At 39.8% G+C, this 18,415-nt stretch overlaps 1 protein-coding gene across 2 annotated transcripts in view; it reads right to left on the bottom strand.

Annotated features, from left to right (window-relative positions):
* The window catches only part of HECTD2 (HECT domain E3 ubiquitin protein ligase 2), a 34,753-nt gene extending 18,565 nt beyond the window's left edge, over positions 1–16,188 (bottom strand). The window contains exons 1-7 of one of the 2 annotated variants that reach the window (XM_031610383.2): positions 15,345–16,188; positions 10,449–10,578; positions 5,433–5,571; positions 3,147–3,249; positions 2,329–2,418; positions 1,665–1,729; positions 574–619 (exon numbers count right to left, since the gene is read on the bottom strand). In XM_031610383.2, coding sequence (XP_031466243.2) covers positions 574–619; positions 1,665–1,729; positions 2,329–2,418; positions 3,147–3,249; positions 5,433–5,571; positions 10,449–10,578; positions 15,345–15,542 — 771 coding nt within the window. In that variant the 5' untranslated portion in view covers positions 15,543–16,188. Of the gene's footprint in view, positions 1–573; positions 620–1,664; positions 1,730–2,328; positions 2,419–3,146; positions 3,250–5,432; positions 5,572–10,448; positions 10,579–11,841; positions 14,927–15,344 lie in introns of those variants that run through there. The other variant, XM_090145210.1, reaches the window with a different exon arrangement.
* Positions 16,189–18,415: the final 2,227 nt, after the last annotated feature.

The following is an 18,415-nucleotide window of genomic DNA, read 5'->3' as shown; positions in this document are numbered from 1 at the left end:
TTTCAAGTAGCAACAGACAGATCTCATGTGAAGTGGTGTTATCTACACACGCATATCTTGAAGGAGAAATTTGCTATGAATGCAGATCAATTTTAGTAGGAAATTTCACTGATTAACACAAACAGATCAGACAATGCAGTCAATACACTGATGTAGACTAGCAGTAGACTGCTGGATAAATTTCAACACTAGAGAAAGTTACAGTAATACCAAAAAGTGCACATACTGAAACTTTCTGGGAAGATCAGCGTTGCAGCACCTCGAAGGAAATCTAACAATAAATTGGAAACATGAACTCACAGAGATATTAGCCCTTTTAACATAGTGCCAGGAAACAATTGCATGTCTAATGCTTCTTAGTTCATACTTCTAACGTACGCGGCCTTTACCCATTAGCTATCTGCCATTAAGTCACGCATACCCTATGCTTCTTCCAAATGTTAATATATTCTTATAACAGGAAATTACATGTGAATTTTTTCAGTTATACTATCTTGTTTGCATAGTATACTGGTTTATAGATTAGGAATTGTGCAGACACATACTTAAATAAAAATACTGCATTTTTCTTACCTGTAGAAGTATACAGTATGCTCTAAGATCATCTTTTGTCCGTGGTCTATGAATGAATGAAATAGTAAATGGAATATATATGTATGATATAGACATGATATAAAATACATACAGACTAATAGTCATGAAATCACACTAGGATTTAACTTTGTTTTGTTAGTATGTGTTGAACACCGTATTCAGGAGCTTCACTGTTCTCAGGAATTGAAAAGGACACTTGAAGACCCAGTCTTTTGAAGACTGACTACTCTTTGAAGGCAGCTACCTGTTTCAGCATCTGTCTTTCACAGTACAACAGAAGAAAGAAAAATAAATTGAAAAGCTGATGTTCCAAAAGGGTACTCCATGCCATTATCACCGGTAACACTCCAGAAGAGTTTGTTTGCCCCATCTACGATATTTCTTACTAGAATTCTCCACACATTTCTATCACTGCAGCCTCTGTTTCCTCCTGCTTATCTGCCTCAAGGACTTAATGTACCCACAAACGCATATGTAGCAACAGCACAAAAACAGCAGGCAGTGTGGAGAAAGGAATAACTAAGGGCTGGGTCACGATGAGTCACTACAAAGACCTGTCTCCTCCTATATTCTTTCTGAATCAAACTAAGCATTCCCACTTCTATTACTTCTTGTTAAAATCTTGCCCTCTCCATGTTTCCTGGCTAACCCTTTCTCCATTCTGTACTCCCTTCCAGTGCTGCTGCCACACATAAGTGATGTTGCAAAATGAACTTCAGGTCAAGGCATTATCTAGGTTCAAACCGGTTAGCTGGGGGCAGTGTGAACATGTTTTACTCTATAATTGTCTTACAGCAGGGATGCCTGAAAGATAGCCCTGGCAAAAAGGAGCTGAGATTTTGTAGGGTTTTAATGTGGCAAAGTCTGCCTCTCAGAGGTTCAGCATCAGCTTACAGAGCTTGGGTACATTTCAGCAGATTTGCCTGCCAAAAGGAGACAAGCTCTTATGAGTCAAGTAGGACATTTCAAAACAATTTCCTTCTTTGTCTAGAACAATAAAATAAAAAACAAGTATACCAGTTGTAAGTAAGTGTTGAAACAGTACTAATGCAAACGCTGGTTACATTTACCCTTTCCATTCTTGTAGCAGACCATTAATTATTCCCTTTAGGACTGACTTCTGAACATCTTGAGGCTGTATAAAAAGGAACAGGGAAAAAAAATAAATCACATTCTATCAAATTGTACATACTCTATACAAGATACTGTACAAAAAAGCAAGTTTGTTTTTCTTGTAATTCAAGCCAGATATAAAGACTTTGACTATTGTGTTGAGCTCCTTTGTACCTTCCCTCCTAAGGTTATTAGGTGAGGCCTAGAGTTGTGTCAGCTGTGGCATTCAAAACTTTAAAAATCAATTCAATATAATTCCTGTTCTGAGTTAATTAGGTACAGTATTTACTTTTTGCAACCCCAGACCTCACATTTTCCTTATTTCCCATCATGCAGTGTCCCATCAGTCATGTCTTATCTTTCAAACAGTCTTTGAGATCTACCACAGTATGAACTGCATAACTACTAACAAAAAATTTCTCATCTTTTACTAAAGTGGTTTTCACGACTCTATGGCAATTCTCAAGGGATCATTTTAAGTATGTTTTGAGAGATTCTTCAGAAATTGTACCCATATCAAAAATTTTTCTTAGATAAATTGCTTCCTTGAAAATTTCTCTGCTGAAGAGATTGCTACAATGTTATCAAACATGAACTCTACTTCTACTCTCTTCTACTTACAGTATTTAATAAGGCATCATAGACAACATTCACAAATTTTGCATTGATTCCAGAGTCTTCAGTTGTATTAAATGGAGAATTGGCATCTTTCTGCAAGTTAGATAATACATGAAACATTTTGGTTTTGAAATATTTTTAATATGTCTTTAAAAATTAAGTATCTAACAGTAGGTTAAAATGAAACACGTACACACAACTATTTGTTTTCCTTATCAAAACGCGAGAATCTAAGTCACTTTCATTAATATGTGAAATATGAAACTAAAGCATACCAATATTGCACATTGGCAGCTGTTCTATTTTAAAATCTAGGAGGGTCTCAAATAATGAACAGAAAGCACAGGATGTGATCACAAAGATGTGATCCCATCTTTGCCGCAGATCCTTCGTGGGACAAGAACAAAGTTGTAAGTAACTAAGAGTTCATGGGTTATTTTACCTAGGTTTTTGTTTGTCTTTGTTTTTAAAAGGGCCAGAGAACTTTATTTCTTGATTTACCTGGACCTCTTTATTAGCTGCATAAGCTTGAATCTTTTTAAGCTGTAGTTTCTGTAGGAAGTACTTTATGGAGCCACAGTGTCAGAAAGCAAACTAAACACAGGAATTTTAAAGCTTCACATTTGCTTAAAATATACTTACATAAACTGGAATGAATAAATCAATACCAAAACAGATCATCTACTAAAGATGGTTAAGATGATGAGAAGATGATCTTAGTGGGTTTGAGTAACCAGCTGCAAGCCTTTAACTAAAGTTTGCTTAACTGCTTTGCAAATCCAAATCACTGTAACTACTGAATAATATTATGAGTTTTCCACCTTAAACGCAGCATTTATCTCCAGGAAAGAATCAAATGTTGTAGAATAAAACTCATGTACGGCCTTCCAATCTCCTGATGATTTTGCCTTTTCCATATCATCCCTAGAAAGAATGCATTAAAATATTAGTAATACAAGAGTTGAATCTTCCCAGTCCCTCAGACTTCGGACTGTGCTATAACTCCGTGGTTTCCTCACTCAGCACACTTACAGGCAGATAAGTATAATATCAGTACCTTCCCAACATCTTCCTTGTCATTGTACAATCATAGTATTGCAAGAGAACAAAAGCACAGTTTGTGTTTGATATATTCGAGCAATGTCTCTTATTCAAAATGTTAATTCACATGTCACAGTTCAGTACATTAAGACAAATCATTAGCAGAACAGAATCATGCTGAAGAAACACTAACATGATAAAATTTCTGAGATTTACTTATTAAATTCAGTACATATGCTGCTCTTAAAGTAGTCAATTTCATTACCACTGTACTAAATTATCTCCCATTTTTTTAAAAAAAATTAATCTTTGTATGGGACTGTACACATTTTTTGTCAACAAAACCTGGATTTATCCTTTAAGTCCTTTTTAAGTACAAATCTGATGTAAAAATATGAAGAAATCAATGGGACATTAAAAAATACTTCTTGAAAGAATGAAACTCTTAATAATTGCATCACAAGATGGCAGTCAATACATAGAAAAATCTGAATGTGGAGAAAATGACAGCTCTTCAGAACACCTGAATGCCAGCAAAGGATTTTCCACCAAATAAGCACACTGACCAATAAACCAGCATTCCTACCCTTCACTGAATGCACAAAATTTCAGACACCGAAAAGAGCAATGAAAGTATATGCTCACATGCCTCTGAGAGCAACTGTGATTCTTTTTTCCCCCATCTGTTAGAAAAACAGAAGAATCAAGCTTCTCCTTAGGAACACTTTTCCCTATTTCCTAGCTAAGATTATCCTACCAGTGAAACACTCAAGGATATTACAGTATCACAACACTGCTTTGTAGGTGCTAATGCTTAACAACAAACAAACAAGAAAGAAACACTTTGCCGATCAATGTAGGCATGTTCATGAAAGCAGGCAGAAGCCCCTAGTGCAGATACTTTGTGCCACTGTTTTATTCACTAAGTTATGCCATTTTTGCAAGTGAAAGCATCGATTTCATAATTTTGGTGCACATTGCTATGTTTCCTAGAAAAAAAAAATGTACTCTCTATTCCCTTACATCCAAAACAAACTGAGCAAAACCAGGTAAATTAGTGGTGCAGACCTGACATCAGGAAGTCAGGTTGTATTAGTTAAAAACAGATCTGCTGGCTTCCCCGGGGACTTCCGCAAGTCCAACTAAGCCAACCAAGCACCTTCTGCTGCACAGCATGACATTGCTGGAAGAAAATGAACATACATACAGTTTTGATTAAGGGTCTATACTGAACTGGAACAAACAGAAGTGCAACTGGATGCTGTTTCAGCTCATTCTAATTTCCTTTTAGCTAAAGCACAGTTACAGGATAATAGCGTAAGTACTGCGAGTACTGTCTGCACAGACTCATAAAACTCTTCTTATTGAAGACAAAATATAGTACTTTCAATAGAGAAGTGCTTAAATAGCTTACACATACAAAACTGCTTAAAGTAGTGTGCACAAAAGCAATGATACACAAATACAAAGTTTCTCCATAAACTTAAGACTGAAAACTAATGCTCTTTTAAACATAATGCATAAAAAAGGTCACCTGCTTTTTTTTTTTTTTTTTTTTTTTCTTTTTTTAATCAAGTTAGAATGTGTAGTCCACATAGTTATCCCTCCAGGTCCTCAAATACCATGTTACAAATTTAGATGCCTTATGTGCATTGTTTTTCAGAAGACTGAAAAAATGCTCAGTACCTGCATGGACAGGACACACCGTAGCTGGCAGTTAAAAACAAATACTTAGCACTGAAAGGTATTTTCCAACCTACTGTAAGCCATACGTATTTGTTCTAAAGCCTAACATCCACTCCATGTTAGAAACAGGATTTCCAACTCTGAAGTACAGACTTTGCCATTTCTTGACCAGAACAGCAAGCTTATGCTAGAGAAATTCTTTTGGCAATTTTCACAGCAACAGAGATATTCATCACACCGTTACAGCCAAGCTAACTACTTCTGCTACTAGACAGACTTACTGAATTACTCCCAAAAGATGAACAAAAAACCAAGTGCACGAATTAGAACAAAAGTCAAAAGAAGTAAAGTTTACGTTTAAGAACATCAATGAAACTTACTGAAAGTCTTTCACAGTTTTGGTTCGGATGGGAAGGGAAGGTTGAGGAGGGACCCGTGCTTTGAGTTCCTGGGGCAGTGTATCTATAGAGATGCGCTGCTTTTGTCTAACATCGAGGCAAATAGGTGGTAGGTCTCTCACTTAATTTAAAAAAAAAAAAAAAAAGCAAAGAATAACAAATACAAGACAATTATATAACAGTTAGCTAGCAAAACACAAATGTAGAGGAACTAGAGAAGAAAAATGAAAACTCACACTGGTTGATTACATTTCATTAAAGCCCAGCTCATTCAAGTACTTTTCCTACCATATGTTCAACCCAGACAGGATGGAAACTTTCACTAAGTGAAACAAAATCATATACAAAAATCCCTCAATCTTGAGTCCATAACTATATCTTTTTTGAACAAAGTGTTCCCAGTGACAAGCGAAGAAGAAAAATCAGCCCCTCTGTCTCCTGCCTGAGGCTTTCAAAAAGAAGGGAGTCTTTACTACTGTATAAATGAACTGCTGGACCATGTGATAAAAAAATTATTTGTCCGTTACAAAAACAAAGAAAATCACACTGGATTTTTCACAATTAAGTTGCTAACATATTGATTAAAAAAACCTGAAACAACCAATCAGTGGTGTTCCAACTCATTATTAGGAAAAACAGCAAAATATTTTACAGAAGACAGACTAATAATACATCTAGTGCTACAGCAACAGCACATCATACAAGAAAACTCAAGTCGAAATGTAGTTTCATTTTCACATGAGTGCTGCAGAATTTTCATTTGCAGACACAGGTGCTTGACCTTCTGAACATTAAGCCAAGTACCTTCTGAAGTCAGACTGATAATGAATGTGCCTATTCTGAGCGATACATCCACCTGAATCTATGATGAACTCCAGGTATGCAAGTTAAAACACAAAACAGAAAATCAAAGGATGTCATGGAATTACAGGTATCCAGGGTGTTCCTGGAATATTTACTGCGTGAAAACCAAACGGAGCAGCCCATGACTGACAGCTACTGACCAAGAACAGCAGCACCGCCATTGTATTTGACTCAAAAGTAACATACAAAATGCAACAGTAACGTTTCCAATATCTGTGAATAATCTGAAACTCCACACTGAAGCCCAATCATTTTCTTTCATAAAAGGACAAGTTTTCTATAGTCATACATTATTTTAGCTAGAACTGATTGTGAATCATCTACGACTTCCTGAAATAATTTTTGCAATAAATTAAATGGACTGCGCAAGTCTTCTGCCTTTTCAGAGAATTACTGAAACAGTAATTTAAACATTTAAACACTTCTACTCAATAAATTTGGTTGCCTAATACTAAATGAATAATACTAAAACTAATATAGCAGCGCTTTAATGAGGTCTTCCTCTTTTATTCCTTATTTAATTTTATCTGAAAACTCCGAACGGGGTTTATGTGGCAATGTTTTGATTGGGTTGGGAGCGGCAGCCTCTCTGAGAAGAGCCCTGTGCTGCCGCAGGGCCCAAGATGGAGCTGCAGCCTAAGGCACAGAGCCAGGCTGGAGCAGTGTTTGGAGAGCAGCAGCAACCTGTGAGAAATAGCCACAGTGCAGCAGCTTATGAATGGCTCTATCCTACTGGAGCAGACAAATAGTATAAAGAAGGAATGGAGACAAAGTGTAATGAATTGATCACAGCCTCCATCCCCCATCCCTCTGCACTGCTGTGTGGGAGAAGGCAGAGACTTGAGTTTGAAATTGAGCCTGGGAAGAAGGAGAGGTGGAAAAAAAAAAAAAAAAAGTGGTTTGGGTTTCGTTTCTCATGATCCTACTCCATTTTTAATAAGCAAAAAAATTAATCCTCCTCAGGTCAATCCCGTTTTAAACCAGCTCCCTGTCCTTGCCTTGACCCACAAGCTTTCTCACCTCATTTTCTCCTCATTTGCTTAAGCAGGGAGAGTCAGTACTTGGTGGGCACCTGGCAGTCAGCCAAGGCCAAACCACCATAAACACAAAAAACAGATAGGGATATCACATACAACACAAACACCCATTTTAATGCCAATGTTTTCTCGAATATCCTTGCACGTGCTTTTCTATGTTGTTTTTCTTTTTTTTCCAGTGTAACTTACACTGCATATTTTAAAAGCATTTATATAAGTTGAATATATTGAACCAAAATTCTCTAAGAATTGTCTAAGAACCTTCTAAGCCTTTTCTCTATAATTCCAAGAGTTTCTGTTTGGTTTTGTTTGCTTGTTTTTCTCCTTCTAGATGGATCAGGTATTTTTGGTGGTTTTTTTTTCTTACATGAACTAACAAAACACCAAAGTAGTATCAGAACTCTACCGCCTACCCTATTTATCACAGCAGAGAAATATATGCTAGTAACATCCCTAAAGCACAAAGGAGATTCTTTTCCCTCATGCTAACGATAGGGAAACTGTCAATGTCATTCAACTCAGATCAATGTTATTCATCAGATCAGAGCTGTTCTAAGTCCCAAGCGTGGCTTTAATTACAGCTGTTGAACCCTGTCACTCTCACAGCTGAAATTTAAGTCTATTAAAAGAAGAGTAGTAATACAACAACAACAGTGGACACATACTCAATTAATTCAAGCCAAGGTGCCCAACAATCCCACTGTCTAAGTGCTGTGCTATTACAGATGGGCTGACTTACAAGAAACTAAGACTATGCATTATTTTTTCTACTCCAAGAAAAACAAGTCATTTTAATTTAACATTCATTCTGTCTTCTCAGTTTTTGAATGGACTAAACATTGAATTACAAACAGCTGAATACACCGAGGAAAGTATTCCCTGCATCTGCAGAAGAGACAGCTGCTGATAGAAGCTGTTTCTCATTCCAGTAACTGAGGCTGCAGGTGCTAAGCCTGGTAAACTCCACTCTGACAGCAGTGCAATTTGCTTTGAAATATGCTGCTTAAGTTAGAAATACTAAAACTGTGTTTTAATAATACATTTAATAAATACTGTCAACTTCAGAACATTTCACCATAATTCCAGTGTATTTGTAAATAGATGTAGTTGCCTAACATCCAAAAATATTCATTAAGATCCATCAATTTAATTCCATTGAAGACAAACTTCAAACTTTTATGTACTGAGTTGACAAACAGCAACAATTCCCTATTACAAGACAAGAACTCGTAATCATTTCTGGCTGCTTGCCCAGTTATGTTACATAAAAAGACTCAGCAGTGTATGACTGCTTAGGAAACTATCAAAAATCAGTGAAGAAAATCTTGTTGATACAAAGGAGAATTGACTACTACACAAATCTAGGGTGAATGAATCTAAACCAATAGGTATTTTCAGTGACCAACACAGCTACCAGAAGATTTTTCAAGTAGTTAAGAGTTTCCTAAGTAGTTAAGGCAAACAAGTCTTAGTCACAATTGTAACATCAAAAAACTATAAAAATTTAGTTCATATACAGATTTCTCAGAACTTACAACAAGTCTTGCAATGCAACAATCATCTGGTCTAAGAAAAACCAACAAAAACTATCTCTGTGGCAGCTATATAGCAAACATAAGTCCAGCTTTCATACTATATTTACCAACTTTACTTTATAAACATTTTTTTTTCCCTGACAAATAAATAATTTTCTAACTCAGGCTTGAAGTACAATAATATGTGCACACATACGCATCCAGAGAGAGAGAGAGTAGATGTATATAAATGTACAAAAAAGACAAAAAAAAACTAACCAAGCATCACTCACAAATCCCAAATTACCAATAAAAGCATTTTAATCTGCGAGGGTTGTGTTGTTTCAATGTTACTTTTTTTCCCCATGGAATACAAACATATGTCCTCAAATAATATTGAGTGGACCTTGGACAGTTAGACAGAAGAATCTATTTTCATACAGGCAGATTACCCTGATCCTGAAATTATCAGAACAAAATCATGTTCAGACTCTCGTTTACACATAACTGCCTTTTGTGTTTCAGTGATTTCCTCCCCTCTTTTCTGCCCTTTTTTTTTTTAAATAAAGTAGGAAGCACCTTCTTAGTGCATAACAAGTTACTTAAAAAAAAGCCTTGCATTGATTTTTACATTTGCAGAACAGCCAGCAATGATGTCAGCATTGCTTTATTAAGGGAACCAATTCTCCAAGTTAAGCCAATGTCCACTGTTTTGTTTCTAATCCATACTACTTAGATCTTTCAATTAGCACCATCTCTTTCTTTCTAGCCTCAAATACATTAACAGCTCTAAAGGCATAGGGAATTGTAGAATACTAAGGAACCTGCTCACAGCCAAGGTCAGCTACGCAGAACACAAATGTGACAAATGCTTGTACAGACTTTTATCAAAAGTCTGAAATTACTGGAACTCCATAACCTATTTTCCTCAAAAAACACTTCAACAATGAAATAATGTTGCTATTAAAAATATCAGGTCTAACTACAATGTCACCTCATCAGGCTCTGTGATTCTAACTCAGACTGAAGATACAGCTCCATGTGATATCCTTCCATTGATTGCCTTTACCTCATCACAGCACAACAATATTCCTTCTCAGCTATGAAGTTCTTCAGAACACACCATTCATTGCCTGTGAGTTTTATATCATTTTATCACAGGCCTTCATCTTCACCGAAGAACAGCAACTCTCTTCCAACAGAAAAGTGTTGTGCATGTCTCATTACTGCCATACTGCAGATTCAGTTAGAAAAATCTCTGTGAAGTTTGACAATTTCTAGAAAAATGTGCTATTTGACAGCAGTTAGACAAACAGTATCTGGAAATGCAGTTCTGAATCTGTAACTTTCACATTTCAGATGATTATTTCATTCCCCAGGTCTGTTAGTCGTTCTTTTCCCACTCGTCTCAACTGAGGATGGACAACCATAATGATTTACTGACTAAACAATGTAAAGCACACTAAAATCTAATGAAACTTAGATTTCTGAGTTTCTTGGCATAGTGCAATAAAAATGCTGGCGGAATGCTCAGCACCTCCTTAAACTGATGACTAAGTAACATAAGGCTTTTATTCTCTTACCATTTTTGATGCTCGGTATAACAAGTTGTGTGGGTGAATTTCTGTTTCCGGTGCCTTCCTTCTTTTGGTTGATAGTTGTGATGAAATTGCTGAAAGTAGAAAACTGATTTTTTGCTCCTCTTTCCAATCCCTGTAATTAAGATGACAGCATGCTATAAAGGGATAGAACATTTCCAACTAATTCTATCTTTCTCACTGCAGCCAGCTCAGTTTGAACAGATGCAAGTGAACATTCCTTTTTCAAAGGAAACCTTATACAGTTTAGACAAACTTCTCCAGACTCGAGATACGAAGACAAAAATTCTATGCAGACTCCCCACTAATAAAATTTAACTACTGGCTACCTGATAAAAACACCTGATTCAAAGTTCTCAGCACCAGTTGTCACTAAAGAAATGCTATCCAACAAACATTTGCTTAACACAATGCTAAAAAAATCTGCTTAATATCTGCACCTCCTGCCACGAGACAGCCTGCTTAAGCTTTTGCTAAGAAATGCTGGGTGCTGCTGTGTTTGAAGAGTGAACAGAAGTGAAGTAACGCAACAGACTTTTAAAAGATTGTGTCAATCAACCTGTTGGACACTAAGCGCCAATAGTCACTACATGACTAGACAGATTTCTTTACATTTAGACATAGTCATTTACTTTGAAAAATTTGCAACACACAGGGAAGGTAGAAGGCTTGTCCAAAACAAGTCACGTAGCAGAACTTTTCATTTGTATCTCAGCTCCAAGTCATCAGCAGATGTCTAGTAAAGTAGATGTACGTAAAAAGCCAAACACAATCTTCTTGCACATCGTGATTTTCAGCCTCATTTAAAGAGTCTAAACATGCACTGGTAAACGTAAAGATTCATTTGATCATTATGTGGTATCTGCTCTCTCAATGACAAGAAATATTTTCATGCAGATCAAAACTGCAATTCTACAAAGTAAAACAGAAATTCCAGAACAATTCACGTATATTTTAAAAATCCATACACTTCCCTTTCCTCTTTAAAGAAATGAATTTTTACGAAGCCATGCAGCCAGAGCTCTGAGGAAAGTACTTCACTTCCACCACAACATCCTGAAACACCACCAGGAGGGTAATAATGCAGCCCATAAACCTGCCACACTGGTGTGTGCACATTGGTACACTGCCAGGAATTTTAAATAACTGCAAAACGAGCTGTTTTTCCATGGCTTCTAACTCAGCAAATTATAAATCTGAGCAATCAGCAGGATTTCTGGCTTAAAAAAATAGAAAATTTCAGTTTCTAGCTCCAAATTCCTCATATGCAACAAATGTACAAACATAAAATGTAATTATCAGTATTTTCACATTATGTGTTTTTAAATGATCATTCTATAAACTTTAAAATGTCATTAAGATGGTTCTTAAAACTTACCTGGCATGTGACTGGAAAAGCCTTGGCCCTGAATAAACACAGCAAGATGTGACTGCGTGAGAAAGGACTTTTAAAATAACTCCTGTTCTGCGGTTAATCTGCTGGGTCACAAAAATGTATGCACTAGGTAGAAAACCTTCTGGATTTTGGATTACTCCAAATATGATTAGTAGGGAATAAATAGGTAATAATAACAGAGCTCTTATGAAGCAGGCTATCGTGACAGCCGTTTTGACTGACGTAACCTTCCCTCAGCTCTCTAGGTTTTACTCTCCAGCCCCGCTATTGAAATAGTACAGTTGAGAAGTTAAAAGGATTTGCTTAATGCCACCATCCCAAGAAGCAATCAGAAAAAAACAGACCTCGCATGTGCTATTCAGCTCCATCATCCTGCTCCAAGTGCAGTTGCAACAACGTTAAACAAACTATTTGGATAAAAGCTTTATGGAAAGCCCTGGAGGAATACTGGGGAGCTACATGCTCATTAAAGACTATCACTGACATCTCCTGGGAGAGTAATGTAGGACAAGCATGCAGCACTGTACCATATTTATAAAACTCTGTAGGAGGTCAATGAGCCTCTAGAGTCTAAGACACTTCACACACTGCCACCAGACAACCAAACCCCCACGTAAGGAACAAGTATGCTCAGAGGAAGTAAGTGGATCAAAGTGATCTTTAATCCTCCTTTATAAGAGCATATTAATAACTCACAACACTGTTGGCTTCTTAGTAGAATTTTTCAAAAGCTTCAAGTCTTTCATGAGGCCGGAGAGGTACCAGTCTTTTACCTTATAAATTTATGTTTTTCATCATTAAAATTAAATCAGATGGTGAAAACAAGTCAAGCTGTTCATGAAGAGTGGGCACAGAGTGCCTCAGGATAGCAAAGACCATCTAGAAGAGTTTCTTGAACTCCTTGTTCTTCAGCTCTAACTTAGCCCACTCACTCTACACATATGGCAGGTAAAGGCCAATGAAGAGCAAAAGATTTTCTTCCCTGTGCAAGAACACATGGAGGGCACTTAAATTACCCAAAAGCAGCTGCCAGAACAGCCTGCTCAAGAAGTGAAATTTTCCCTTCCGCTTATATCTTGAAAGGTGTAACGTAGGAACGCTTTTGCCTTACAGAAACCTCTACTTGCTTCTGCTTACAAGAGGGCAAGCTTTTAAAATTTCCACATTTCTTTTCAGAAACTGACATCCAAGCCTTATGCACAGTTCAACCCATACAAAAAACTTTTGATGTGCTGAAGGAACACATTAATTTATTCATAGAGTACTTTAATCTCCACAAGATTCCTTAGAAAGCAAAAGAAAAACACCCCAAAAGGTCATCCTCTTTCAATAATTCCACATGGTCCTCAGCTGGAAATGAATGACAATATCAGCAGCACAGAGGCACTTGATTACAACTTGCAGTCAGATGTGACATCTTTCACACACGTGCTCATTTAAGAAAAAGGATACTACTGTTTTCTACTGACTTCCTCAAATTCTGATCTTTTCCACAACTACTGTGGAGATCAGAAACTGTTTAAAAGATGTGTCATGCCTTCATGCTGTCTTCTAGGAAGCTTTAGTCATGGCATATCAGTTGCACAATCGATGGTGGGTCTTGAACACTTTGAAGAAAATGTCAGTTACACAAATAACTTGGGGAGGTGTTTTGAGCAGGGACATCTGAGGCTCACTCATCACATAGAGACTAGGTAAGTCATCATACAATGGCTGTCAACTGAGAAATAACAGGCAGAGAAAATGAGAAAATTTATGTCATCTGGAGTATCATCATGATTATACCAGGCCTTTGTTTCCAAAGGAAATAAATTTCAATGAAAAAAAATAACAACAAGGGAATTAACAAGTATTTTTTAAGACAATGATTTCCCCCTTCTGTCACCATATCAAATTACAAACTTTTCTACAGCTTAATGAGGAAGATGGAAGTGAGAAAACGTCTATATTTAAAAGTGCTTGAGATGATCTAATTAAGTGGTGCTCATTTTTGATGTTCAAGCAGAATGTTTAAAACATGATCTTAACAACATACTCCCCAGATCCTGAAACTGGATGTGTAGCTTGGTCAGCACAAGGGCTAAGCACACCAACCATCCAATATCTTCTTTCCTGCAGCCAATAAAGGTCTTGCAAAAGCATATTCCCTATTTGGTACATTTGGATCAAAGACTGCATTCTGTCACACAACGAGAAATCCAGGGCTATAGAAAGACCTATTACATCTCCCCCCAGAAATTCTCCCTCTGTAGCATGCTATTATAATCTCTATAAATTCAGAACCCCATGTACATCTGACAGTGCATGCCGGATTGAGCTCTGCAGCAGTCAGCTCAGCCCGCAGGCAGCAGCACAGAGATGCACACAGGACATCCAGCTGCAAACAAGATTTCTTTCCTGATTCTTTAGGGCAGCGGAAATTCTACATGGCAGACTAGCTGCACATATTTCTTATTCCCTAAGCTAAGCCTGACACATTTTAGAGCATTGCTGGCATCTTTATTCTACAGGACTGGCGTTTGCCAGTCATTTCAGAGTCTGAAATTGATGTTTTCAGAAGTGTAGATCACTCCTGGGTACTTGTTCATCACAGACTTCTCCCAAATCCCTATTTGAATCACAACAACAAACACATTCTCCTGAATTCTGACAGATTTGCAAAGCTGAGAGCCTTTCAGAAGATTGGAACATTGTAGGCAAAACATAAATTGAGAATTGCTCAAAGGAGTTTGCAGTTTGCCTACAATCACTTGCTTTAACATTACAATTATTTCATGACAGTCATAACCACTAGACACTCAATCACTTAGACTCAAATTATATATAAGGATAATTTCTAGTTAATCAGATACTCCTCAGAACCATTCAATTAAGTCTCATAACCATATTACGGTGGGATGGTGACGTTCTGGGGTGGAACTGAAGTTGCAGCTTTCACGTGGAGCTACAGACAACGAGCAACTTATGCCAGGAAAAACGTATGTTTCGTAACGCCGGGCAGCCAGCAGAAAGTAACTCATAGCTCGAAGAAGACTGAAGATCTCGAATGAGGTTTCCGAAATGGAATTATCCCGGCAAAGAGCTCTCTCGCGGCTTTTTTCCTACCTGCGTTAAGTCATTCATTGGACACAACGTAGAAAACGGAAAACGTAACAAAAAGTTAAAAATACCGAGGCATTTTCCAGGAGGTTCTCTCGCCGTAAGCGCATGAAAAGCGGACACCCCCCACCCCCAACCTCCCCGAGCAGCGCTGCGGAGCCCCAGCCATGACTAACCCGGGAGCAGACCGCTGTAAAACGTTACAGAACTATAAGCAGATGGAGCCTTTCTAGCTTCGTTCTGCCACTGCTGACAGACACAAGCGTTATTTTTCAGAAACTTGACTGAAAGCCGCCCAGCGGCGCGGAGCACGGAAGGAGCCGCTCGCAGCGCCCCGCGGAGCCGCGCGGAGCGACCCCGACCCGCCCCGCCGGGCCCCGACCTACCCCGGCCGCCGCGCCGCACGCCGCTGGGATGGCCGGCAACTCGTCTCGCTCCTTCTCCCCTTCTTCCTCCTCTTCTTCCTCATCCTCGCCGTCCTCCTCGGCCGCCGGCGGAGCCGCGCTGCCCTGTTCCCGCTCCAGCTCCGCGCCGGGAGGCAGGCCGGCGGCAGCCGCAGCCGCGGGCGGGCTCTGCAGCGACATGGCCCCGCCGCCCTCGCGGCAGCCCCCGAGCGCCCGCCGGCACCCGGACCCCGCGCCCTCGCCCCCCCCTCCCGCCGCCGAGGAGCCCCGCTGGCACCCGCGGCGCCGCCGTTCCGCCGTAATGCAGCAGAGGAGCTGCTCCCGGGCGCCCGGACACCCCCGCACGGCGGCACGGCGGGGCGGAGCGCTGCCCTACCGCCCTCACCGCGGCCCGGCGAGGAGGGGCGCGCGGGACGGAGCGGCGCGGAGGCGGCAGGACCCGCTGCCCCGGCGCCGTAAAATTACACCGCCGCGCCACCTACAGCCCGCGGGCAGCCGGAGGGGCCGTCGCCGCTGCCGCCATGTTGTTTATAGGCGCCTCGTAGAAACGCGCTTGGCGACCGGGGGCGCCGCGCGAGGGCAGCGGAGGACACGGCTACGGAAACGCCGTAGTGCAGGAAAAGGCGCGGGGCCGGCCGTACGGGAATCGGGGCTGGTACTGCGGATTGCGCAGCCCTGCTGCGAGGGGTTCTGCTGGCAGGGGCTGGAGGTGCTGCCTGGCAAACACATGAGCGACAAACAAAACTGCGGATAGGGGACTTAGTGGGCACCGGTGTGGCACTCCCATTCCTCCTCAACTCTTGAGTGGTGGTGAATGCTATACTTGCAGTCAGTGCTTCCACCGGGTAATGCTGTCACAGTTTCAAATTGCACTCTTTAACGAGTAAAACACATAAATTAAGTATGAAAGGGTTCTCTCCGTATGTCATTGGCAAAGCCAAAGCAGGACAGGGCCCTGCTGGTGATAGCTGCCCTTGCCTTGGTCTGAGCCCCTGGGTGTTGAGGTGAACTGTTCAGTGCCTCTGTGCTGAAGCTTTGCTGTACAAAACAAAAGAGGAAAAAAAGGGAAAAAGTGATCTTCACAATATGTGTTGCAGTGCAACATCCAGACCAGATGTAATGCAATGGCTGTCTGAGCACTAGGGGCACTTGGTTTGATAGAAGGGGCCCCGAAGCTTTCCTGATGTGAGAGGGCTCTCACGGCTGTGCACACCGAGCAACAAAACATTGAAGTCCTTCACACCCCTAGCTGCCACCTGAAACTTCCAGCCCACTCTTAATTCTGTCTAAAGACTTCCCTTCACAGCACTGTGATCGCAGGTGTGTGAATAGTTGTGTACGTTTGGAGCAAGTCATCAAGATGGTTTCTCGGGTGGAGGTAAACCACGCGATAGTTTTCCTCAGCTCTGGCATTACACGAGTACCTCCTGCAGGTCGAAGCAGTGGTAAAGATCTCTGTAAGCTGCATAAAAGCAAGAACATAATAGCTACTGTGGCAGTAATCTAACACATTGAAAAATGCTTTCCCTTTCTGAAGGAACTGGCAGACCTAAAGTATATTAGGTTTCATTAAGAAGCCCCTTTGTCTCCTTACCAAGTTAAATTTGAAATTTCCAAGAAGTTCACTTCTCACTGTGCTTGCTTCCTAGCAGCTCTCGGTGGTTGGCATGAATAAATGGCCCACCGCAGTTAAACAAAGCACCCCAGACACTCACTTATCTTTCTCCTTTCCTTGCCAAGAAATAACATAATGATAGTAATTGCAACAACTTCAGTACAAGCAGCTATACACCCAGTGGTAGTCCTCAACTGGAAGTAATTGGCACAGCTGTTCTATGGAGCCATGCCAACTGGAAACATGGAAGGATCTGCTCCCTTGAGCCTGCAGAGGGGGAAGAAGCAGAGAGGAATGGAAATGTAGGAAAGCAAGTATGCAAATGAATTAATAATGCTTTTTTCTTTTTTTTCTCTCTCTTTTTTTTTTTTTTTTTTTTTTTGCCATAAAGCTACAAAAGTCTGATTTTCAATAGCTTCAAAAATACTGAAGTAGCCCTTTAGCAGGATTATTTCACAAAAAGCTAATGCAACACCAGAGCAAGACATCAATTTTTGCTGTCCATAAAATATTGAAAAATATCCTGTGCTATTTTAAGCTGCCATATTCTACTGAACTAAACTAATTCGGGGGAAATTTTTTACTCATGACAATTATGAAAATAGGCAAAAATATACTGCTAAAAATGTTTATTCTTATTTTTGTAGGAGAGTAAAAAGGAAACACTGAACGCAAATGCATTTTCCTACTTCCATTAGAGGAAGCACACATCTGTTGCCTAGAGTTTGTAATTTAAAGTATTTCAACATAATTCATATATTCACAGTCCAGGAAGCAACCACGGATGGGAAAGATGTATCTATGCTGGCTTTAAATTTGCAAGCAAGGATGGATGCTAGCTGGCTGCAGCAGTGCCACGTGTAATGAGGCAATGCCAATAACCATGCAATCAGATGTAGCCAAAGTGATAAACAAGGGTAGTGGGCAATGGAGCAGTCAGAAAACAGTGAATGGAGCAGTCAGGATAGTTTGTTTACTAACAGACAAGATTTGTGGGATATACAACATCCAAAACTTTGCAAAACTAAAGAGAGATATGTAACTCCTGTTTAAAAGACTTTGCAAAGTTGTTGGGAAGCGGCCCTGAAGCCTAGTTCCATGCCCAGTCAGCACCTGTAGTATGAAAGTGTTTGCAAGCCATTTCTTTGCATGAACTTTCTTATTTCCAGTTCTTTGTTTGATGTCAGTATTGTTTTGGCTTAGCTCAGTGGTAGCTTTTTCATCCTCGATATTCTCTCCTTTATCCTTCCAGAGACCATTTGTTTGTTTTTTAGAATCTCACGTGAGCAGCTTAAAAATCTTAAATCACGTGGTACCATCTCCTTCACAGCATTTTGGTGGAAGATAGGGTTCAGTCACAAACTGTTTCTCATGCCAAGAACATGCTGCACATTTGCCCTGGTTCCTGGATAAGTTTGCAGCCTGTGCTGGACCCCAT

The sequence above is a fragment of the Phasianus colchicus genome, chromosome 8, assembly GCF_987193195.1.
Source record: "Phasianus colchicus chromosome 8, bPhaCol1.hap1.1, whole genome shotgun sequence".
In the NCBI taxonomy this organism is placed as follows: Eukaryota; Metazoa; Chordata; class Aves; order Galliformes; family Phasianidae; genus Phasianus; species Phasianus colchicus.
Note: the sequence above shows the minus strand (reverse complement) of the source record. Positions and strands in the feature narration are given on the sequence as shown.